The sequence below is a fragment of the Anomalospiza imberbis genome, chromosome 2, assembly GCF_031753505.1.
Source record: "Anomalospiza imberbis isolate Cuckoo-Finch-1a 21T00152 chromosome 2, ASM3175350v1, whole genome shotgun sequence".
NCBI classification, from domain to species: domain Eukaryota; kingdom Metazoa; phylum Chordata; class Aves; order Passeriformes; family Viduidae; genus Anomalospiza; species Anomalospiza imberbis.
This window is the reverse complement of record NC_089682.1, coordinates 77,962,096-77,985,977: the sequence shown is the minus strand read 5'-3', so window position 1 is coordinate 77,985,977 and position 23,882 is coordinate 77,962,096. Positions and strand designations below refer to the sequence as shown.

Here is a 23,882-nt window from a genome sequence, read left to right as displayed (position 1 = left end):
AACCCCTGAATTAAAGAAAACAGTGGCATTAAAGAATAAAAATAAAATTGCTTTGGGAGGGAGCTCAGTGAGGTTGTACTTGTGTAGCTGTTGGGTACATGGATGTGTGCACAGATCCACATGCTGGCACACATTTCTCTTTTGTGTGTTGTGAGAAGTCTTTCAGATTTGATAACTTCTTGGTTATTGGTTGTTTTGGGTTTTTTTTTTTTTTCAAACACTGCTTTTTAAAGCTGTTTTTCATTCTCCAAATGTTTCTGTCTGGCTTGTGCTGGCTGAGTCTGCCATTTTTTCCTCCTTGTCTACATCAATACAGAAATCTGGGCATTCTGCATACATATGTCCACCTGTGGGTCCATCATACATCATGGCAAGAAAGTAAAGACAGAGTGGAGTTTTTCCTTTGAAGTGTTGTGTTTGGAAATTTATTTATTTCCAGCAGCAGTGATAGAAAACTGTCTTCCTGTTTTTACTATTATTTTTATTCCCCACAATGTAGTTTTTAATTAGTCCAGTCTAATCCCCTTGTTCTATGAAGGCCATTCACATCTTGGTGTTACACAATTGCCTCTGAACCAGGAATCCTAGCAAGGTTATGCTGTGCATTGTAATTTTCTAGGAATGCTAAGAAGAAACACTTGGAATTTGCTTTAGCTTTCCTTTAAAACAATTCAGTTTCAGCACTTAACTTTTGGTTTAACTCTTTTGATTATATGTAGTTAAAATTTGATACAGAGCACTTGAATTGAAATGTCACTGTGAGCTGGCAAAACGAACCACTCAAGTAGTTATTATTTTTAATAAACTTATCAAAATTCTATGGCAAGTACAACACAATTTCCATTTTAACTGATCCAGTATACTTTTACACCTGAAGCTTTTCTTTTGTGTCTGTGTATGCATAGGATGACTACAGTTATTCAGGGATAAGTTGTTCTCTCATCTGCATGATTTAGTCCAATTTGTTTTGGAAAATACACAGTATTTGATATATGCTATATAATTTAAACTTTCTTCATTCATCAAAAGTATTTGTGAAAGTTACCATTAAAAAAAACGCCTTTTAGGTAGCCTGATGGAAACTTCCAGGTAAGTCCAGTGTGCAGTAGTTGGAGTCTAGAAACATGATATTGAGTAGTTATCTTAGAAAAAAGGCCACTGCCTGAGGAAGCAGACTCACCTGGTGTCGTGCTGACCATTGCAGTGTTTGCTGTGTAATTTATATAAAATTTATATCATTTTGCTCCTGTCAGTTATGGCTGTGCTGTTAAGCCATCTCCAGCAGTGCTGGATCCATAACACATTGAATTTTTTTGCACTGCATGAGCAAATGTGGCCATGAGTTTTCCTTCCCATGTGGTAAGGTGGGGGTAAAAGAGGGAGGTTTCTGTTTTTATCACTGGTTCTTCTTTTTCTTGAGTCTTTCGGGTCTGAAGCCCACATGTGGATGCAAGGTAGGTAATGATGGCCAAGAAGATGGTTGGTGTAGTTTTTAAGGCAGTGCTTCCTAGGCCTCCAAGGAAACAGAAAAAGAACCTGGTTGCTTGACCTAGAAAAGTATTGGGAAAATAGCACAAAATTATTCAAATGCATGGCTGGGTACTGCAGAGAGGAAAGGAATAGTCAGCTGTCTGTCTCTTGAGAAAAGGACAGGACATAAATTACTAAGGCAGGAGCCTGACTTAAGGAAGACAGTTGGGGATTCATTTTGATCACAAGGGTAGTTAACTGCAGAAATTAATTCTCTGAGGAGGTTACTGCTTCTCTGGCAGGTTTTCAGAACAGCTCATGTTCTCCAGCACATTCCCTTTGCCAATACTCTCTGTGTTGCAGAGTGGATCATTTCTGGTAAACTTCCTTGCCCAAGGAGCCAAGCCAGACTGACGCTTACCTGATGCCCTGGGCATGGCACAGCAGTCCTGGGGCCACGCTTCACGAGGTCCCTGAGTGCCATGGCTTTTCACAGCTGGACTTTCATAGCATGTGGAAAAGCCCTTAGCTTGATTTATTGTATTTTTTTCCCCCCTCAGGGAGGGGCTGATGGTGTTGATTCTTCCTGTAAATCATTTCAATTTTGATAGCATTTGAAGTTACTTTGCCATCAGTGTAATTGGTAAGACTTATATATATAACAGGAAAAAAATTGGGGACACTATGGTAAACCACAGTCCCCACTAACTGTTCTGATTGTCACCATATTTCTTGTCTGTGCAGAGGAGCAGATGAAAATGTTGCAGAGAAGACTTGCTCTAGACCTAGAAAGTGTGTTTCTTACTTTCTTTGGAGTACATTTTCTGTTAGGTTCTACTAGGATCGACTTGATTTCTTATGAGAATCTGCAAATTTTCCTTGCTTTTAAAACAACCAACTCAATGAAAATATTGTTGTTCTTACCGTCACTGAATGTTTAGTCAGTTTAGTCAGTTTTAATTTAAATAATTATTTGATTCCAGGTGAAGCTAACTTCACACTGTACTCTAGGCATATTGAAGTTGAGTGTGAGTTATGCCCTGCATACTCAAATTTAGCTTTTCTCCCTTGCTAGCCATCACTTCAGATCAACACAAAGTGCTTTTCTATGTCCATGGTCACTTTCCTTGGCCTGCCGCTTCCACTCCCAGTGCCCCTGGAGGTTCAAGTTTTGTGGGTCTCTGAACTTTCACCTGACAGCCTGGGGATGAGGCTGAGGTCCCCATCACCATGGGTGGCCCAGGTGAGAAAGATGTGGAGGCAGGGATGTTGCCATGCCATGGCTTCATCATCTTCCATGATGCCTTTTGTTTCCACCTTACCCTTGGGTACTTCCATGTTTAAAAGGTATACAAGTTATTCTTTCCTGAACCATCAGAGTTATGAAAGATGCTTCAACAGAATGGATAGTTCAGGTTGGGGCTTCAGTTCTAGAGAATTGTGATGTCTTTGATTAAAAAACAGATGTCCAAGCTCATAAACTAAGTCCAAATTGAGCTTTTAGTGATGTTAATGTAAAGACAGTTTGCTTGTGTAAGTCAAGGGAAGTGATTCATACAATTAAATATGGAAGTTTGATAGATTCTTACTGCAAAGATCTTTTGAATTTTTATAGAAATTAATTTTACTTTTTCAACTTGAAGAATCATTCTGCCCTGACAGTTCCCTTCTGTTTTTAAAACTTGCTGAACTAAAACATAAGCCTCAAGTTTACTATATTCTGGAAATACCAAAGATCCAGATCTACTGTCATAAATCTATTTTGTGTTTCAAGCCTTTATTTGCCATCGATTCCATCAGTGTTGTGTCAGTAGGAATTCCACAAAACCTTTCAGGTTACACTGCCTTAATTGTAGCAACTTCAGGGCAATGCATTTCAGAACTTTCTCTGGGGAGGGTCAAGCATCCCACAGCTGTGAGCTCCATGAGAGCACAGACACAGCCATTACAGTGGATGGAATGCTCTGCAAGCTGCATATCCACAGCATAGACAATTTTTAGGTTAACTTATATAAGTTGATCTGGTAGGAAATAATTTGCAGTGAAATTCCAGCACATTATTTGTGCTTAGGACAATTTTGCTGCTTTCTAGTGAATTGTGTTATGTGGAAAGCAGCTTTAGAGTGGTGCTGTTAAAATGTTGGTTTTATAGCTAGTCAAATGTGCAGTGTTCCTTAATGTGTGTTACACCCTGCCCCTTTCTCCTCGGTGTTGCTGAAGCATTGCCATCAGCACCATGTTTGGTCTCTGTGTCTCTGTGATGTTACCGTGCACAAATTCATGCTGTAAGTATAATTCCTGTACCGTATATTTCCCTTGACATTCAGAGCTTTGAATGCTTTCCTGACTACATAATTTTGGAAGTGACAGATTTCTCTTAAAATGTAAGATGATGGTCTTAAACTGGAAAATGTTTTAAATAGTTCCATTGGCCTCTGTTAGGTTTGGTGTTTGGGATTTAAACTTTTAGAGTTCTCCAAGTGAGGAGAATATAAACGATTCCACTTTCTTTTCCCCCTGATGATATTGATTTCCATGTCAAAAAGGTCACCTTTTTAATATATTTCATAAACAGATCAATTACTCATTACTTTATAACCAGGAAAGAACCTATAAATAGCATCCAAGACACTGACAATCAATTGCAAAACTCGTCAGTGATGAATGTAAATATTTGCTATGAAAATGTTGATCTTTGTTACTGGTAGGCTGGGTTTTTTCATTCCTCTTAACAAGTGATGCTTCTATTTTTCTGATTCCAAACTTCATAATGAAAATCACTTTGTTAGTCCTAATTCCACTGTTTTATAAAAATCCCAGTAACAGTTTCCTGAAAAATAGGATATGTGAGGATGTGTTCCCCTTACAAAGCTTTTGGTGCAACTGAGAATAGAGAAGTCAGAACGTTTTCCTCAGCACAGCATACACATGGGGTTTTCTTAATTCCATGGGAAAGTGAGAAAATTCTGGTTTTATTTCTGCTAAGCAAAAGGAAGTTAAAGGGAAAAAAAATCTCTGCTATCTTTGCTCTGTACAGGTGTCAGTTGAAACACATGGACTCATTTATTCAAACAATCTATTAAATTCTCAGAAAACCCCCAAACCCTAAATTAAATCTTCCCCCAGACACCAGTGCACTGCAGCAGGACACTCTGTCAGGCAAGGAAAGGAGCTGGGATAACTGCTCAGGGCTGCTTTTGTATAAATGTCATGATGATGTTTGGCTGAGTCGTTCCTGTCCTTTTGCAATGTGTGTGCCTTTGTGGCAGTGAGGGGCATTCCCAGCTCCAGCACTTCCATGGAATCAGGACATCCTCACACTACGAGCGGCACTGCACTGCTCAGACATGAATGAACAAAGGGAGGACTCAAAAGCACCAGCTTCCTTTTTAACCTGTGTGTGCATTGAAGTGTCCTGTGTGTTTTTCCATGAGGTGGGAAACAACTTAGAGAGCTTTTGGTTGCTTTCAAGTCATAAAGCTTCTGTTTGTATGCTGCTGGCTCATCACCCAAATTTAACAACCAGTCCAGTGTCACAAAGGAAGTTGGTTTCTGAGTTTCCATCTGCAGCTCATTAACCCAAAATGTGCATAGGATGGGGCTGAATGAAAACATTTTGAAGTAAGCAGGGCTACTCTTAGAACAGCAGCGGTGTTTATTCTGTGTGGCCTTGACCCATGGAATGCAGCTTTTTGAAATGCATTGACTGCAGGTAGTAATGCTTTAGCTCAGAGCTGTTCATCATCCAACAGCAGCATCTCCCAAATTACAGTCACTACATAGCACTCAGGGGCCACTGGATCCCACTGATGGTGCTCTCTGCTGCCAGCTGCAGGAACAGTCTGGAGACCTATACAGGAGAAAAGCCAAGAAATCTGGGTGTGCAAGAGGAAGAGGAGAAAGGATGTGGTGGTCTGAGGGGCTGTATGGGACCTAATGGATTCTGGGAGCTGGATATGTGCCTCTCAGAGAAAAGGGAATACTGGGCTTCCTCAAAGCAGGAAGTAATCTAGAGACAGGAGCACCTTTATGAAACTGTGCCATGTAGCAGGATGAAGATAGAAGAGGAGGAGAAGATAGAAACTTCTGAGGAGCTTTTCAAAGGTGAATGTCCTGTCCCCTCACTGAAGCACAGAGTCCAAATCAACTTTGACCTATGTTACATGGAAGTGGTCCTAGCTCAGACTCCTGCAGAAAGATGTAGCTAACGTTCTTGCTACACCCCTCATGCAGAGTAAGAAAAGGAAAATAGAACAGAAAAACTGGAATATGGTTGTTGGGTTAAGGATTGCCACAGACGGTCAAGTCAACTTTGAGAATAGGGGATGTCATTTTAAGACATAGAAATCATACTAGCAAATGATTTGGCAAATTTTTAAAACTTCCCGAGAAAAGTGCTTTTGTGTTTCTCCAGGATACAATTGCATGCTTTCTAGATGAAGAATTTGGGGTAGAATCTCTTTGAGAAAAGAGTCCCAGGGAACAAGACTTAACTACATTTTATCCTGAAATTTAGAAAGAGTAAAGATTTTTACCTTGCTTTAGAGCCAGCCAATAAAGTCACATAGCAGTTTCAGACTTTACTGTTCAGATATGTTTAATGACATCAAATTTTGGCATATGTCTTGCTGATCTTTATAATTTCGGTTTGAGTAGTGTATTTAATAGAAAATGGCACAGTATGTTCCCAAAAGTGTCCTAAAGATTATATCTGTTAGTGTCAGTTTTGCAGAGATGTATTAGTTAACTGTACTGCACAGGAGTGAAGAACATTTCTTGTTAATTTAGGGAGGGAGAAAGCTTGATGACACATGCAAATGGCACATCATATATTTTAAGTTCTGTGTATGTCGCCTACACTAACTGCATTTGTCCTTTCAACATCTTTCATAGCTTGAGCACCACCATTTTTGAATTTTATGTGACTGTGATATTAATACACCTGTTAAAGAGAAGATTAATTACATAATAGCATTTTTATTAAAGATTAGGTACCCTTTGGGAGAAAATGTGTGTGTGTGTGTGTGTGTGTATATATATATATATATATATATATATATATATATATATGTATGTATATATGCGTGGAGCCCTGATGATTTCTGCCTTGAAATTACTGTCTTCCTTTCTTTACCTGCCAGCTGTCAGTGCTCAGGAAGGAGCTGGGCCAACTCATTCCCTGCAGGAGAAGTACAAAGTTCTTGGGGTTATGGGAGACACTAATTCTCAAGGTATTAGCAGCTGTCTCTGTAGATGTGCTAACAATCCCAGTTTATGCAGCTGCATGGAGCAGTTCTGAGACACAACTTGAGAGCTACAACAGTGCCTACATGAATGTGGAAATGGGGCGAGGGCCGCGCTTGGAAGTTCGAGTAGACATAAGCTTCTCTTCCATGAGAGTGGAACTGAAGTGCCAGGAACAGCTGTCCTGTGAAACTCCTCTTTGACATGCTACAGATGCCCTCAAAGGACACAAGGTGGCCCAAGTGTGAAAGAGTAGCAGGAGAATCTGCCCCAACCCTGTGTGCGAGCACTTAAGGCAGAAGCACATGCAGAAATACTTGGTGTTGTTCCAGCAGTGCTTCACCCCGATTCTCTCCAGTCTTCCCCAGGGAGCTGCAGTGTAGGGATGACTTTGCACTGAGGCATCTGGGCAGGGGAGCACAATGCTGCAGTTTGCTGTCTGAGGAGGAGATTCACTGGCAAAGCTGCTGCTCTGGTGGAGCACAGAAACCATGTATACAATGCGGGGATTAGCTCCGTTTTAAGCTGGAGTATGCGAGAAAGTAATTTTCTAATTTTATTCTTCAACCATGGCAGAAACTATTCTTCTTTTTAGACACTTCTATTGGTTCTGAAGAGGTGACTCTTCTGAGCTATAAGAAGGATAATTTTGTACCAGATACAGATCTGCTTTATAATGATAGGTTCAGGAGCAAGACCTTTATCTAAAATCAAGTACTTTCAATATTTCTCCACCTCCAGTTATTATTGTTGCAAAAGTTCATGTGGGGCTTCCAATGATCTGATCCCATTTTTAAGTACAAGTTGGTAAACAGCAGCACTGGCATAAGTTGTTTTGCAAGCACTGTGTAGCAGCCAGCCCTAGTCCCATCTTCCTTCTGGCTCCTTGACTCTCCGGGAATATTTTAGCCCTCTGTGCTTAGCCCTCTGATGTTCCTGCTAATGCCAGGAGCTCCCTCACAGAGCTTTGTGCTTCCTGCCTGGCACTAGGCAAAGCAAAGCAGAGCTTCTCAGACTGTTCATGGTAATCTCTCTCTGAAAAGCTCAGAGAGTGTCTCTGTACCTGGGCACTTGCAGTGGGGAGAGCACAGCTCTGTCTCCAGCTGGCTCTCGATGCTGCCTGCTAAAGCTTAGGCAGTGCCAGCTCACTCTGCAGTTGTTGCCAAGGGCACAAAGCAGGTTTCTCACTTCACTCCCTGGGAAGCCAGAGTAGATGTGTACCCTGAGACGTTTTGGAGACTGGGTTCAGTTCAGCAATGGGTTTCTTTTCCCCAGGGAGCAGTTATTAATACCTTCACAATAAATGATGGCTGTGAACACAGTGCTAGAACGTCCTAGTGATGGCAACAAGAGCAGAGCAGGGGACATGTGCTCTGAAGCTGGTAATGGCATCTCCCTTCATGTCCTGCAGCAGTGAGATACATGGATTAATTCTAAATGCATTGGTAACATATGGGTCTAAAATTATTTTGTGCTATTTAGAACAAGTCCCTTGAGCTAAGGCTGTTGTAAATTCTAATTAGTCCATTCTAATCTCCATAATAGGCAGCTATTTCTAATGCAGATCTAACTGATGATGTCTGACAGCATTTTCCACACTTATTTATACACTGGCAGCAAGCTGGTATCATGCTAGGGTCAGAATGTTTGCTCAGGTTAAGAAAACTTTCTTTTCTGTACACTGCAGGGAGTTTGTATTTGCTGCAGGCTCGTGCCTGTTCCTGAGCACTAATTTATGCCTGTTTGCTTGTATCTATTTGTGCAGAAAACAGGGAAAACTCCTTCAGCCGTTCCCGAAGCTCCAGCGTATCCAGTATCGACAGGGACTCAAAGGAGGCAATCACAGCTTTGTACTTCATGGAGTCCTTTGCCCGAAAGAATGACTCTGCTGTTTCCTCCTGCCTCTGGGTTGGAACAGGCCTCGGAATGGTCATAATCCTGTCCCTTAATCTACCTGCTAGTGACGATTTACGGCAGTCAGAGCCAGTCGTGGTGTCACCAAGTGGTGAGAGTGCAGCTCTTTTCCTGCTTTTTATCTGTCTTGGTACAATAGGGCTATCACTGTATGATTTTGTATGGCCTTTTGGGCAGAAATGTCTCAAAAAAAGTCAAGCAGTGGTCACTCACTGTGTGGAGGGCACACAGGTAAAGATGCTCATGGACTGAGATGCTTTGGTTGCGTTAGTTCCAAAGATTGCCTTGTGTAACAGGCAAAGTTACGTGTTTCTTGTGAGGACAGGGAAATTACCAGACCTCCTTCGTATTGTGAAATTACAGTCCTGTTTACAATTCTGTCTGGGATTCTGCAAGCAGTTTGGCTGTCTTAGTATCAGAAAGCTTCAGAGAAGCAGAAGGGAGCTCAGGAAAGGAAACAAAAATGTTGGCAGGTTACTGTACCCGGAGAGATCCTTGGCTGAGTGAGTGACAGATGGTGTAGCAGAGAGAATAGAGGGCTGAGAGGTCAGGTCTGAGGAGAGGCAGCATGTGCTTAAAATTGGACAAAAAATGGAGAATGCACAGAAGCAGAGGTTTCCCACCCCCAGTTTGTTTAGAAAAACAATGCTGAAAGGTCACCAGACTTAGAGCAATTTTACTGCTGGGGAATACATATTCTACTAGTATAATGTAGAGATAAACAACAGGCCATCTTCAACAGCATGTATTACATCCATCATTATAGATATCAGCTGCCTGAGAGCTTTCCAGTACTGGCAGGCTGTTTGTTCACCTTCTCATGTGGTCAGAAAGAACTGAGCAAGCACGCCTTGTCACCTTGGCTGGATTAATGTGTGTGCTGTGTTTACAAAAGCTGGGTGTCAGCTCTGCTGTGCTGACAAGCAGTCTGGTGCCAGTGCCAGTGAGAGGAAATTCTGTTCTGCAGGCACCGTCCTGACACTGAAGGGAGCCGTGCTGACCTTCGCGTGCTTGGACTGCATGGGGACATTGACACATCAGCCCTATGAAGTATGGAGGGATCCACACAGTGCTGATGACGGTGACAAAACAAGGAAAAGGAAACTTGTCATGCATTCCCCTTCCTCCTCCCAGGATATGGGTGATCATCAATTTGCAGTCATTTGTTCAGAAAAACAAGCCAAAGTCTTCTCATTGCCTTCCCAAACATGTCTTTATGTCCACAACATCACCGAAACGTCCTTTTTATTGCGAGCAGATGTGGTCACCCTCTGTAACAGCGTCTGTCTGGCGTGCTTTTGTGCTAATGGGCACATCATGACACTGAGGTACTTATCTAACTAATCTTGTGGCAAAACTAAGCAAAGAGGAGACACAGTGCTGTCATATTCCACTTGTGTTTGCCCCAGAGTGCCTGATGCTCTGCATTAACTCCCTGGTGGGTGCCATTAATTCCCTGCCTTGATGCAGCCGTACCTGATCCTTGGGCTGTCTCCATGTGGGGAGTTAAGGCAGGCAGGTGCACAGGAAAGCAAGCTCCTGTTTTTTTCTAGTAATCCTCTACCTGGGACAGTTGATGGCTGGTGATTTTTAACTATGATAAAAGAAAGCCTTGATAATTTTGCCCAGTTGTGGTGGGTCAGGTATAGAGAAGTATAGAACTCAGCCATAGAAAGGGTTCCGTTTATCCTTTGTGACGTACCAAGTCCCACTCCTGGAATTTCTGAAGCTTTTCTGTTCAGAGCACTTGGTTCCCCTTTCTTTTCCCTTCCCCCTGGGAGCTGACTGTGCAGTAGTCCTGTAGTTGTACCTTCACCTTGCTGCTCCCTGTTTCCCTGGCCAGGCCATTTAAATTTGGGAAAGTTCTGTCCAAAACAGCAAACCACGGGAAACTGGAGGACAGCAAAGGCGATGCTGGAGCCTTTGTCCACAAGGTGGAAGCAGGGCCCTGCCAGGCCCTTTCCTACAGGTGTCCCTGCAGGCTTTGCCCTGCAAACGACCCAGCCCTGTGGCACAAGCCATACCGTGCCACATGCACCTCCCATATCCAGACAGTAGCAGAAGCCTTAGGGCCATGGAGGCAAGGCAGCTGAAACTCCTCCATGCAAGCAAAGAAAATACGATGGGAATACAGCATTTTTATGGCAGAATTTTTCAGCTTAGAGCTGTACTTTAACTGTTGCAGTTATGGAGAGCATAAAGTGAAGTGTTGGCTTAAAATGCAGGCACAGAGCAGGTGTACCATGTGTGGCAGCCGGTGGCTAACCTGGGAATCTGCTTCTCCTCAGCTTGCCCAGCCTTCGCCCACTGCTGGACATCAACTATTTGCCTGTCACAGACATGAGGATAGCACGGACCTTTTGTTTCACTAACGAAGGGCAGGCTTTGTACCTGAGCTCTCCCACAGAGATCCAGCGCCTGACGTACAGCCAGGAGATGTGTGACAACCTGCAGGTAGGGCTCACACCTCACTCTGGTGCCTGTGTGTGGGAGGGATGGTAGCCTCACTCATCAGGGGTAAATTGGCCCTGATAAGGACAGTGCTGCAGGGACAGGACAGATCTGTTCCTCTCCACTTGCCCTGACTGAATGATGCCAAAGAGAGAGGTCATCAGCTCTGTTGTTCCTTGGGCTTTTTCATGCACTCTCACCTGCACCTGTGCAAGAAGTCTTTACAATGTTAGAGATGGGCTGGTTTGGTTTAGTTATTTTACAATGAAAATGTAAATAAGAATGTCATTTACTGAAGAGAAGGAATTGTGAGAGGTTACAGGGAGAAACATGAGTAATAAAAGGAAAAAAAAAAAAAAAGAGGGGGAATAAGTTCTGGGTTATATAATTAGCAGTGAACCAGAATGGAAGTATAAAAGAAATGGTCCTGCCAGCACTCATTATGCCCTAGGGAATAACATGTGCTGAGCTGCTCAACTCACATCACAGCACTGTCTGTCTCAAGTCTGAAAAGGCACTTTGAGGAGCAAGTATTGCAGACCAGCTTTTGTGCACCAGAGAGGAGACTATTTTGCAAGGAGCCAATTTTAAAATAATCTAAAGGTTTGACCAATGCATCTCAGACTATGGACCTACAGCAAGAGGCTGTTACAAACTAAATTGGATTTTTTTACCAGTCTTAACAGAACCATGCAACTACCAAGCAAAGGGAAACACAGCCCGTGCTTCTCTACTGCTGGACTATGGCTGCTTTTATCTTGGCTTTTAGGCAAAAAAAGGTTTGCATGCTCATTATGTGTGGACAGAAAGCAGATGACCCAGTGTCCCCTGCTACCTGAGAAAACAAAGCTGGGCTGCATGAGAGCTCCACTTAGGCTCCAAGGGCTGCAGTAATTTTTCTCCCCAGAGCAGGTGACTGTGCAGAGGAGCAGTGGCTGTGAGTCACTGCGCTGTCCTCGCACTCAGCCCCCAGGAGCGAGTGCTGTGTGCAGCACAGCAGCTGGATCTGCCTGCTGAGGCTTGGCTGAGCAAACACAGAGCTGAGCAACAGGGCAGAAACTGTTCCCAGTGCACACAGCCCCCTGGTTTCAAACACTAATGGGACTGCACACTTTTCCCATCAGTTTTTTCCAGAGAGCCGGCTTTTCCTAATACTGCTGCAAATAAATCTGAGCCTGACATTTGTTCAGAGTGACTGTTCCAAGATGTGGCACAAGAGCAGTGCCTTCAGCAGATGTGCTTATTTAGCTATGCTGATGGCACACTTATGGGGTGGGGGAAGGTCGTAGGAAGGTAATGAATTTTGTTTAAAAAGAAAAAAAATCAACTAAAAGACAAACTACCAAACTCTGAATTGCTGGCAAGTGTTGAACTCAGGTGTGCTATAAAAAGAAAGCAGAGTGACTGCCCAGCCTAGCTGGGCAACCACTAAAGCAAAATACATAATACACAACAAATTGCTTATTCAGTTATAGTGTCACCTCTGCTGTTTGTAAACAAAATGTGACCTTATCACTGGTATTTTCATTCTGTATTAACTGCAGGTTTTTTTCTCTGGTCACAAACATGGAACTGGGTAGTGACAAACCAAGTCCCTTTGAAAGCATGAGTGAGTCTAGTTAGCCCAAGCATTTGTCAGAATACACAAATATTACCTACACCATACTGTTCACACAACAGACTCCTTTAAAACTAGTTGATTAGATCCAGTGTATGTGGCTTGTTAATGAAAATCAAGAAAACACCTAGAACCACTTTCACCTCTTTAACCTTTTACATGGACTTTTTTCTGACTTTACTAGGACATGCTTGGGGATTTGTTTACTCCTGTGGAAACACCAGAAGCCCAAAACAGAGGCTTCCTCAAAGGACTTTTTGGAGGAAGTGGACAAGCTTTTGACAGGGAGGAGCTTTGTGAGTAATTTATTGCTTGGGGTTTTTTGGGCAGAATTCATTCTTGAGATCCCCTGCCCTTGTCATCTAGGAATGGAGCAGTACACAAGATTTAGATGATTGATGAAAAGAGAAAGTTGACCTAGTGGAGGAAGGGGAGGTTCCTTGTCTGCCATTCCATAACTCCTTCACCTTGGCAGCTTCTTTTGATCAGCTGAGTGAGGGGCACAGGACTGCGCTGCAGATGTGGTGGTGGCAAAGCAAAGCCTTCCAGATGTGCCACCTGCCCCTCCAACGATGTCACTGCTGCAAGGTGGCAGCTCAAGACTGGGAAGCACTGACAGAGCCAGGCCAGGAGCTCATCCCTGTCTGTCTGTCCATTTCTCCTTTGCAGTTGGCGAGGCCACAGCAGGAAAAGCCTCTCGCAGCCTCGCCCAGCACATCCCTGGATCCGGCGGGATTGAAGGCGTGAGAGGAGCCGCAGGTGGGGTCATTGGGGACCTGACTCGTGCGCGCATTGCCCTGGACGAGAGGGGACAGAAGCTGGGCGAGCTGGATGAAAGGACTGCCAGCATGATGGCCAGCGCAGAGGCGTTTTCCAAACATGCACATGAGGTAAGAGCCCTGGCAGGAACCCACACCCTGCAACTGGGAACTGCCAGCCCTGTGACCCAGCCTGTGCTTCCCTCTGGGAAAGCCAAGTGCCCTTCTCTCCCTCCACCCAATCATGGTGTTGGAGGTGTGCTTATGTCAGCTGGCACAGCATTGTTCCTGCTCCCAAACTATCAGAATGCTAAAAATAAACACACCCCTTCCTTTCACGTTTCCAGAAATGAGCATCCATTGTTAGCCTCTGAATTTAGAACATGGCACTTCCCATCTTGCCTTTCTCACTAATTCATTGTGATTTGTTTTTTTAAGCCACTTAATGCAGCACAACCATGCAGTAGGGCAGAAAACAGGTAGGTGGATGAGTGTATAGGAACCTTTACAGATCTTACTGGGAAGAGTAAGTACAGCCCTGTGGTACTGTTATGTAGAATAGGCCATGCCAGGAATAGGAATATCTTCTCTGCTTGGAGCTGGAAATGGAAAGATTTTCCATCCCACGCTGTTAAACTGGGAAACTTTTCCCATGCTGGGAAAACTAAAATGATTTTTATTGAAGATAAAACAACATCAAAGCATTCTTCCCAAAATGCACGTTTTTCATTTAATGTGCATCACATCTCTGGACAAGACCTTTACATTTTTATTGGCTTTTGTTAGTGTGAGGCAGAAAGAATGTGCCCTGAATTGCAAGAAGTTTATATAGTCAGGGCATATCTACTATTCTCCATAGAGAAGTGTCTTTTTATTCCTATAGAAAGCAAATTCCTTTAATTTTTGAAGAAGAAAAGTAGTTAAAGTTCCTCAGGGAAAATCTTCTAAAATCAGCAATAGCAGGTGATGCTTTTTAAATGTAGTAACTATGAAATTAAATACGAGATCTCAGTGGACTCAAGACCTGCTGACATTGTTAGTGAAGTATTGCATTGTTCTGCATTTATTAATTCTGAAGTTTGACAGTTAATGAGCCTAGGTCATGTGTGGTCTCTCATATGCAGGGTGGTGTTTCATTGCCATTTGTTTGGTTTTTTTTCCCATCTCTGTAGGTGATGCTCAAATACAAGGACAAAAAGTGGTACCAGTTTTAGACTTTCAAAGAAGCTGCTTGTGGCTTTATTAAGAACACTGTTCAGGGAAGCAATCTTTATTCCCAGATCTACCAGTCACTGGCCAGAGACATTTTTTTTCTCCTAGAAGATGTTTTCCTCTTACTGTTATTGGATTCATCACAGTGGGCGTCAAGGAGAAGTTTTACAGACTGTGGGATGGAAGCTGGAATCATGAGGGTCTTTCCAACAGCTGACTCTTGGTGTGGCCAGTTTTTTCCCAAAAGGAACTCAACCATCACTGTGGCATGTAGTTTTTCAGAAGCTGTAGGTATGAACTGTGGGGAGTGCGTCTGGTTAAAAATATTCTGTACAAACTCGAATGTTAATGCACTTATAAAACTTTGCATGACTAATTGCCAACTTACAAAAAAAAAAAAAAAGAGAACAAGGAAGCATGTTATGACCGAAGAAAAATGGGATTTATTTCTATTCTGAGGAAAAAAAAAAAAAGAAAAAAAAAAAAAGAAAAAAAACACCTTAAATGACAAAAATCTTTATTTTTTAAAAGTTACATTATAAAAAGCCAGGACATTTCAAGCATGTTTGCTACTGTTCTCCACATAAAAATGAGTTGAGCTGCATTTTCTTATCTGCTATTTATTTCCCTTGAAAAGCCTTGCTCAAGGCAGTGCTCTTTAACTCCTACCAAGAGAATAAATAAATTTAAAATCCTATCCCCAAAATCTAACAATTTTGCAGGTAGCTGGACAGGCCCTATCTAAAGAGATCATTTAGACATGTGCATAGATGGTTTATTTGCAATTCAGAGCAGATGAAATGTCATCCTAATCTATACTTTTTAAAATGTGCTCTAGATTCATCTGTTGTCCTTGAAGGGGGGCCATGGCACTTTTCATCCCCATGGAGTCTGTTTTACTTGGTTGCCTTATTTCCCAGTAACAGGACTAGAAAACCAGCTTTGGAAAGCATTTCTTCAAGTTAGGAAAGGCAAGATGGGAAACCACAGTCCCATCAAACACTGCTTACAGAGACTGCAGAGAAGCTTGCAGAGCAGCTTAAGTGCTCAGCTGAAATTATGAGGGGGCCTGCACAGAAACCCCCCAAAAACCTTTGAGACAAAGAGAGATTAGAGCAGGAACACTACACAGTGGGCCAGAGAGGAGCATGGAAAACCATTGTCAACACATATATGGAACACAGATATAAAGTGACACTATGGGTGAGTGGCAATTTATACTCTGCTCACACTGCTAAAAGTAATTTGCTTCTACTTCAGAGTGGCTTGTTTGGTTTTTGCAGTGAATGCTTCAGAAAACTCTGCAACCCACAGCCACAGAAGAGAACAGTAAGCTGGATTTATTGCCTATCCTGCTCCACTCTATCCTACAGGACTCACTGCCACACAGGTCAACTCTTAGGTTAGAAATTTTTCCAAGATTGGCTTGGAAACAAGGCACTGAAGGCTTGTTTTCATGTGTCGGGACATAGTTTCAAATTAGAAAAAAGAAAGAGAGTAAAAGCTGGAAAAACAGCCTTTAAATTTTTTCTTTTGAAGAAGTGTAACATCTTCTGTCTCTTCAAGGAATCCTGATGGACACTGATGGAGACAGGCATCATCCCACTCCCACCTAGACCTTAACTTCACTGGCGTTTGTATCATCAGTGTTCAGATGATCCCTCTCAAAGACATCTTTTCCTTCTCCTTCCTTTACCTACAATAAAATATAGCCCAGGAAGTTGTACCATCCACAAGTCTGGCCTCACAATTGGCCCTCTGCACAAATAAAAGGGTTGGAAGAGATTTGAGGTGTTAAGTTCTAAATTCCCATTGTAGCAGAACAGAATTGCATGATTTACAGGATTTTTACATTTTTCTGTGGCCAAAATCAAAATGATGGCCCTGACAGGTCTAGCTCAACTTGGAATGAGACTCCACAAGTTTCTCTGGCACAGGAGAAACTGCTCTAAGGTGTCAGAACCATAGAAACTTACAGGGAAAAAGGTCAAAGCCTGAGCAGTGCCTGGGCTTCTGCTGAGACCTAAGGAATTGGAGTTGTCCAGGACCCAAGAGGATTTCTCTGTGTGTACATGTGTAAGGATAAGCCAAACTTGCCAATCTGATGCCAATAGGAACTGGGTTGGGGAATTCCTTCCAGGGCTGGGTCACAGTAGTAGCCACCTGTGCCTGTGAGGAAGCACTGCTCTAACCAGGCATCGAGGATGAGAAATAAAGGAGAACATTATAGCAATTTGATCTTCAGGTCAAACCTGTATTCACTGGGCTTGTGCTCTGGCCTGTAATCCAAACCCGCTGGTCTCTGGGCAACAAAATCATTTGGGGCAGCAGCCAAAATGTCCAGCAGTCAGCTTATTTTCCATTCTGCCCTGGCGTGTGGCAGTCAGAAGCAGCCCCAGAGGCTGATTGGAATCATGGGCTCTTTGAAGAAAATTTAAGAGCAACTTCTGACTGCCAATCACTGCAGCTCACCCAGAGAGAAAAGTGTCCTCAACAAGTCTTGTACACAAGGCCCAACTGACTCTGGCTGCCAACAGTCTCTACTTTAACACCAGGGCGAAAAAAAAAAATCTGCCAGTAGATTTCCATTTGCATTTTTATGCAACAGAGAAATGAGAATTTAGCAGCCCTCAAACTTACAATTTTTAATACTAAAGTTTTAAGCAATTTTTCTTTAGTACTCCCCATCAGGTCACAGCTTTCCACTCTTACATATTTTACATATTTCCAGACAGTTACCAATTACAATTTCTGTTAAGTTCACCACTTGTGACTATAATTATCAATTTTCTTGTAGTCTGTAGAGATCTAAAAAGTTGTATATGTTTGTATATAGAACATTCTATATATATATATAATATATATATGTAATGTATATGTTGTATAAGTTTGTTAGTGCACACTGTTAAATGCTTTCTATCAAGATTTGCCATGTATGTGGAAAAAACCCATCACTTAAAAAGTTCAGTGAGGGAGGAAAAACTCTTGCCTGGGTGATTTATTGTGAAATGAGGGGGAGTGTGGGATTTTTGCAAGGCTTGCCCTGAATGCTGCTCAGGGCTGTCAGTGACAGGCATGAAGCTGCAGCATTCCCAGGGAGGAGCACAGCACCTGACTCGGAGAAAGACTGGAGGACTGTGACTGGCTGGAGGAAAATCAAGGATATTGGCTGTCACTGGATGTTGAAATCTTTCTGTGCTTTCACCTTTCCCACTCAGACAGCACCACCTCAAGCAAAATCCCAAGCTTAGATGTCTCTTCAGCCTCGCAATCCTCAGCTACACCAGGCCAGATTGGCTGGACATATTGGTTCTGTTTAAAATGCTCTTTGTTCATTTAGATACTTTGTTCTCTCACGTTCTTCTCTCCAGGAGCTCTGTCACAATCACATCCAAAACCAGTTACACAGAACTTCCAACAGCACACACTTCTTTGGGTTTGACTAGATGTCTGTAATCTTATGTCTAGTGCTGTAGATAGACAGAAAAAAAATGCATTAAATTAGATTATTTATAAGTCTGCAGAGTTGGCAAGTCTTCAATGAAGTACAAGCTACTTTATTTATTAATAAAAAATTTAAATCCATTCCTAGAGCTCTAACTTCAGTTGCAAACCCTGAATTAAAAGACATGACAATTGAAATTTTGAGAATCAGGTTTTGTTTTCTGTAATTACCTGGGGGGGAGGGGTTTAAGTTTTTTTACAGTTCTACAGTTCAACTATCTACATCAATTGGTCATTCCCCACAGTACCAGCTAGGATTGTTACAAAAATGTGTAACAAAAATACTCTATTTACTACCTGTATTGTATAATATTATCACATAAACCCTCCTCTAAATCAGTTTATACTCCTTTTCCAGAATCCCTTTCACACCACTGTGTGTGCATAATGCAGGTGGGCATAGAAAGCTTCTCTTTTTTTAATAGAAATCACTTCAGAGCTGCTTCCATCCTCAGGCCTCCTTCATGTATAAACTGCGTGTTGCAGCACAGGCAAAAGCCCCAGTTTTTGGTTAATTATGACTCTCAAATAATCTGGGCCCTGCCCCATCCATCCTTTCCCATAGCCCAAAGGTGAATTCAAGCACAGCATATTTCAGTCTTTAATGTTTTTTTTGCCTTGGAAGGCTCTGGTAAGAGCACACTCTCTCTCATGAAGGAACTGTGTGTGGACAGCTGTAGTCAACTCTTCCTCTTAGGTGTATAAGCAATAGTCACGTAAATGAGTGTTTCCATTCATGTGTTTTGTTTTGTGATTAAATCAACAAATCAAACATTGTACTTTTTTAAATAGCAAAAAATATTCAGATTCAGTGTCAAGGAAATGTGGGCTGAGTATGTGTGTGGTTTGTTGAAGAGTCTCACCTGTCTCTCAGAACAAAGGCTGGTCTGGGGTGAACCATACACACCTGTGCTAACCAGGTCCTGTTTCCACAGGTCTCCTAAATCAGTATCACAAAGCTAAGGCATCTTTAAGTGAGGCTGTCTCGAGCCCCCATTAACAACCAAAAAATTAAAAAAAAAAAAAAAACCAAACAGAGGGAAAGAAAATAAAGGAAAGAATTGATACTAATTGGTGTAATCTCTTTTTTTTTTTTTTCCAACTTCTATTCCTACATTCTTTATAGTATTTCAAAGGTGCATGGTTTGTGTAAAGTCTTTGTTTGGACTTTACCCTTCTCATTCAGGAATACAAAAATTGCAGTCGTGGTTGCTGCTGGGGTGGGGATGGTCACCTCCCTTCCTCCAGCAGCTCCTGCCAGGACAGAACCCATGCCCAGCTGATGTTCCCATGCTCCATGCCAGGGAGCTCGCAGGGAGCTCACATGGGGCTCCTAACGGCCGTACCAGCCCCGGGAACATTACCAGCCTTGGACCAGGGCTACCAGCCAACCAAGAGCCCTTCCCGTCACTCCCACTTCAGGGTGAACGCAGCCACCCACAGGCTGGGCTCTGGGAAGGGCAGGAGCAAGCTCTGTGTAAGGGCTCTTCCCAGCAGCACATCTGAATTGCTCTGCCAGGAGAAGCTCCAAATGTCAGCCAAAGGTGCTGAGCTCCCGTCTCCCTCCTGTCGGCTATGTACAACTCTTTCCATGAAATGCAAGCAGCAGAGGAGAAAAGCAAAAGGACCAAAGCAGATCAGATTACCAGTATCATTATTTGTCACCTGCCTGTCACTGCTTCCAGTAGCCAGAGAGAAAAGGAAAGCTGCAGTAGAAAACCAAGGCAAAACAATCTTGTGGTCTGCCTGTGAGGAAAAGGACCAAGAGGCTGCAGCAAACATCGAAGGTGTGAGTTCCTGCTACCAAGGCTGGGCAAGTTCTGTCCAGTACCAGTAGCCAGCTGAATGCACATTTGAGTCATTTTGAGCAGAAAGCAGATGGGAACCAACCAGACCAGGCTGCTCAGCAGCCCCAGGGGACAGATCCTCCCTGTGAGGAGCTGGGTCCCACAGGTCCCCATCATGTGCACACAAGGCACTCCCAGTGCCCACAGCTGCTTGCCAGGACTGCATCCCAACCGGATTTCTTTTGGCAGACAGACACATCCCTGCTGGTGCAGGAGCCAGGCAAGGGCACTGCAGGGCTGGGCTGCCGTAGGATTTCTGTGTGCACCAAGGGACAGGGCTGTCAACAGTTGTAACAAACAGAACTCTTACCCCTTCTGCAGCATTCATCTGTCCTTGTGCCAGCTGACAGAAGGCTGGCATGGGCTGTGAAGGGAGAAACACACAAAAAAGCTGGGGAGCAAACACTACCAGATGCATCCCATCCTGACTACAGACTGAGACTAACCTGCACTCCGGTTATCAGGTCCTGAATTAATAAAATGCCCTCAGCCAATCAGAGGGAGGGGGAAAGGAGCCCACAAGCAAAACCAGGTAAGTAATGTGAGCAGCCAGGCTCCTTCTTACCAACTTCAGAAAACAACATAAACTCTTTTCTGCAGTTCTGGACAGTGCCTCTGCTACCTGACTTAGCCCTCTTCTGCTTCCACTGCTCAGTCTCGCTAAGAGTTAAAGTCTAATCAGAATTGAGGAATGTAAATAGCAGCAATCAGAAAACAGCTCAGAGCCAGTCCTAGTAACATGACTCAAATGCCACAGTGGCTACCTCTTATCTTCTCATTTGCTCCAAATTACTGCTTAATTAAAATGAGCCCATCCAGTTTGTTAGTCAAAATAAGTTTGGGTACATGTTAATCCCCTTACTGATTAGCATCACCCCCTTCTAGAGAGCTTGCTGAGAAATACGTGTGAGATCCATCCTTTAGAAATTCTGAAGACAGTGTGTGGGAGGGAAATATTGTAATGTGCCAAAGAACAAGCAGCCCAAATGACAGCAGCCCCAGTGAGGCCTGGAATACAGCACAGGTGTGTCACTGCAGGACATCCAGGCAAGGAAATCATTAGGCCATGTGCATTGATAATGAGTCCAAGCCAGCATCTTCACAGGCAGAGCACACAAATGGTCGGGCACCAGGGTGCCAAGGCTCGGATCTGTTAATAACAAAAGCTTTAATAAAGTAAGAAAAAAGACAATGCTGTGGATAAAGAGCTCAGCCATCAGGTGATGGGTGTCAAAGTCATGGCATAGAACAGGCAGGAAGAAAACAAAAAAATCTCAGTGTAAGATGGAATACAGAACAGGAAAGAAGGCCAAGACAGTGCTGAGAAGGGCAGTCAAGGAAGCCTCATCTGGGGCTCTGGCTCAGTGCCACGTGTCTGTTCTGCTGCACAAGAAGCAGGTGGTGGATCAGAGTCTGGGATGCAGCCCTTTGTGAGGAGGCCCCATTAACATCTTTGAATGCTCCCTGTGTTCTCCAGCCCTCGGTGCTGGCTACTTCTGATGTCAGGATAACAGCCCTGCCAAAAGCGTGCATCTGAAGCTAACGATCCTGAGCCCCCTCTCAGGCTGCTGAAAGCCAAGTGTGCATCCCCTCAGATCAGGCTGAAAAAGCAAAAAGCAACTTCAAAAGTACACTGCTTAAAAAGGACCCAGCAGAAGTTCAGAAATGAAAGGATAATTAGGGGCTTGAAAACTTCTCACAGGAGGCAAGAATGGAAAGATGGAGATAGATTACATTAGGGAGGAACTGCAGAAAAAGACATGATACAATAATTAGAGGCATAAGGAAGATGATGGGAGGCACTTGTCCTCCCTTTCTTGTAAGATACAAGGGCTAGACACTGAAAATTACAGAATTCAAGGTCAAGCATTGTGTGAAGTTAACAAAAGCAGCTGAACTTGTGTAACCATCACAGCTGTCCAGAAGGGAAATGAAAACCTGTGATGTGAGATTTAGCCAGACCAGAAGGTATTAGTGGGGACAGTGATGCCAAATAGTGGCAGACTAATTCCCTGCAAGCTCCTTCCGTGCCCCTTCTTTTGAAGGATCTGATCTCGACTCAGCTTGACAAGCTGAAACTCCCAGGAAAACTTTCTGAGTGATCATCGGGTCAGAGCCAAAGACACTGAGGCAAAGAGTGGGGGAAATCTGAGCAGGTTTTAGTGGGGCTGCCAACAGGCAGGTGTGAGGCTTCCTTAGGAGAATGGTCTCTGAAGGAAGAGCCACAGGTCACCCAGCACAGTGTAATGATTCCTCTCAAGCACACCAGACCTCAAACACCAACAAGGCTGCCCATGTCAACTGGCCAGACTGAGATAGTTTTCTTCTTCACAAAAATATGCATTGCCATGAAGTTTTTAACCAATTCATTGAGCTTCATTCTTTAAAATGTTTCTGCTGGTGATTTTGTATTAACTCTAAGGGATTCCAAACAATATTCCTCTCGAGGCCAGTTTGCAAGGCAGCAGTAGGATGAATGACATCAGTCAGTCACCAAAATGCTTTCTTAAAAGCCAGAGGCCAACCAAGTTCCACTCACTGTGAACGCTGCACAGCTGCTTAGTGAGGAATCCAGCCAACTGTAAAGCCACTTCAGCACCTGAGTGTCATCAGCAGAATCCAGTACAAGATAATCCTGGCAAAGGCCTGCAAAATTCTATATCAAGTGCAATCACAATGACTCTTTTTGCCCTAGACAATTATACACAGGCACTGCCAAATTATGTTTGCACCTTGTTTTAATAATGTAATCCAGCTCATTTCATACGTAATAAATTCATTAGGCTTTGGGGGTTTATACAAGATCAAGCACCCTTGACAGAGTCAATTTAAATATCCTTTTTTTAACAATTAATAATTTCACAATTTAAACACGCTTCAGTGCTCTGACTGAGCTCTGGATGGTTTGGCTTGGTGAGTTCATACCAGCTTCCACCACACGTTTCACAAGGCAGCTTGGTAGCCTGCCAGTAGAAACACAACACCGGAGGATCACACCGCCAGCAGGTGATCCCAGGCCTTCACCCTGCCCAGTCCATGGGGCCTGCTGCCTCCCACAATGGGAAAGTCACACAGCACTGTCACAGCTCCAGGTCCTGCAGGTCTCCCCAGCTGGGGCCAATTTTCACTTTAACATTCAGTTTCACGGAGAGTTTGATGGCATTTTCCATCTCATGTTTCACGATCTGAGCAACCTAGAAGAAAACATCAGGCGTCAGACACACACACAGCTTCAGTGCTCTGGGTTTCTGTCAATAGCTGGGGCAGACAAGCACCTGGAATCCTATCCTGCATTTATTTGCACTGATTTACCACTGATGGGAATGCAACCAAATCCTGATTAGTGCTTATGAATCGAGAAACTGTATAAAGCCAGTGAGATTTTATGCAGCACAGAGCTGTGACTGCTTCTGCAGTGTTTAAGACTCCTCAAAGAAGGGGCCAAGATTAACTTTCTGTTAAACACCTGAGATCCTGAAGAGTCTCATCTTTCACTCAGCTGCACAACTCTTAAGTGTTTCCTGGAGTCTGTTCTGAAAACTTCAAGGTACTGAAAGCAAGACACAATACAAATTTGCCAGGAGCAAAGAATGGTGCCAGCCGTGTTGTGCCAGCTTGAAAAGCACTCTGTGAAACACAAATTATAAACCTCTGCGAAAGCAGGTCACATTCCATGTGGGTGCTAAAAATACTGCCCAGGTTCCCCCTCACTATTTAGTTAAGGCAACTCCTGCCCTCTAGTAAATAGATGAGGTAACTGTTCTCTGCTCTCCAAAAGTATTCCTAAGAAAACACTCATTTCTATACACAATTAGGAAACCAGAAATTATTTCTTTCTGCAGCAGTTTGGATTACAAGAGACTG

The 23,882-nt window shown here is 43.3% G+C and overlaps 2 protein-coding genes across 11 annotated transcripts in view; one reads left to right on the top strand and one right to left on the bottom strand.

Moving 5' to 3' along the window:
- Nucleotides 1–19,242, top strand: part of STXBP5L (syntaxin binding protein 5L) — a 185,527-nt gene extending 166,285 nt beyond the window's left edge. For all 8 annotated transcript variants that reach the window (XM_068181930.1, XM_068181932.1, XM_068181929.1 and 5 more), the window contains 6 exons: nucleotides 8,480–8,719; nucleotides 9,596–9,956; nucleotides 10,917–11,082; nucleotides 12,882–12,993; nucleotides 13,367–13,587; nucleotides 14,628–19,242. In XM_068181930.1, coding sequence (XP_068038031.1) covers nucleotides 8,480–8,719; nucleotides 9,596–9,956; nucleotides 10,917–11,082; nucleotides 12,882–12,993; nucleotides 13,367–13,587; nucleotides 14,628–14,669 — 1,142 coding nt within the window. In that variant the 3' untranslated portion in view covers nucleotides 14,670–19,242. The remainder of the gene's footprint in view (nucleotides 1–8,479; nucleotides 8,720–9,595; nucleotides 9,957–10,916; nucleotides 11,083–12,881; nucleotides 12,994–13,366; nucleotides 13,588–14,627) is intronic.
- A 3,496-nt stretch (nucleotides 19,243–22,738) lies between these two features.
- Nucleotides 22,739–23,882, bottom strand: part of POLQ (DNA polymerase theta) — a 53,276-nt gene continuing 52,132 nt past the window's right edge. For 2 of the 3 annotated variants that reach the window (XM_068181919.1, XM_068181921.1), the window contains exon 30: nucleotides 22,739–23,212. In XM_068181919.1, coding sequence (XP_068038020.1) covers nucleotides 23,099–23,212 — 114 coding nt within the window. In that variant the 3' untranslated portion in view covers nucleotides 22,739–23,098. The remainder of the gene's footprint in view (nucleotides 23,213–23,882) is intronic. The other variant, XR_010996435.1, reaches the window with a different exon arrangement.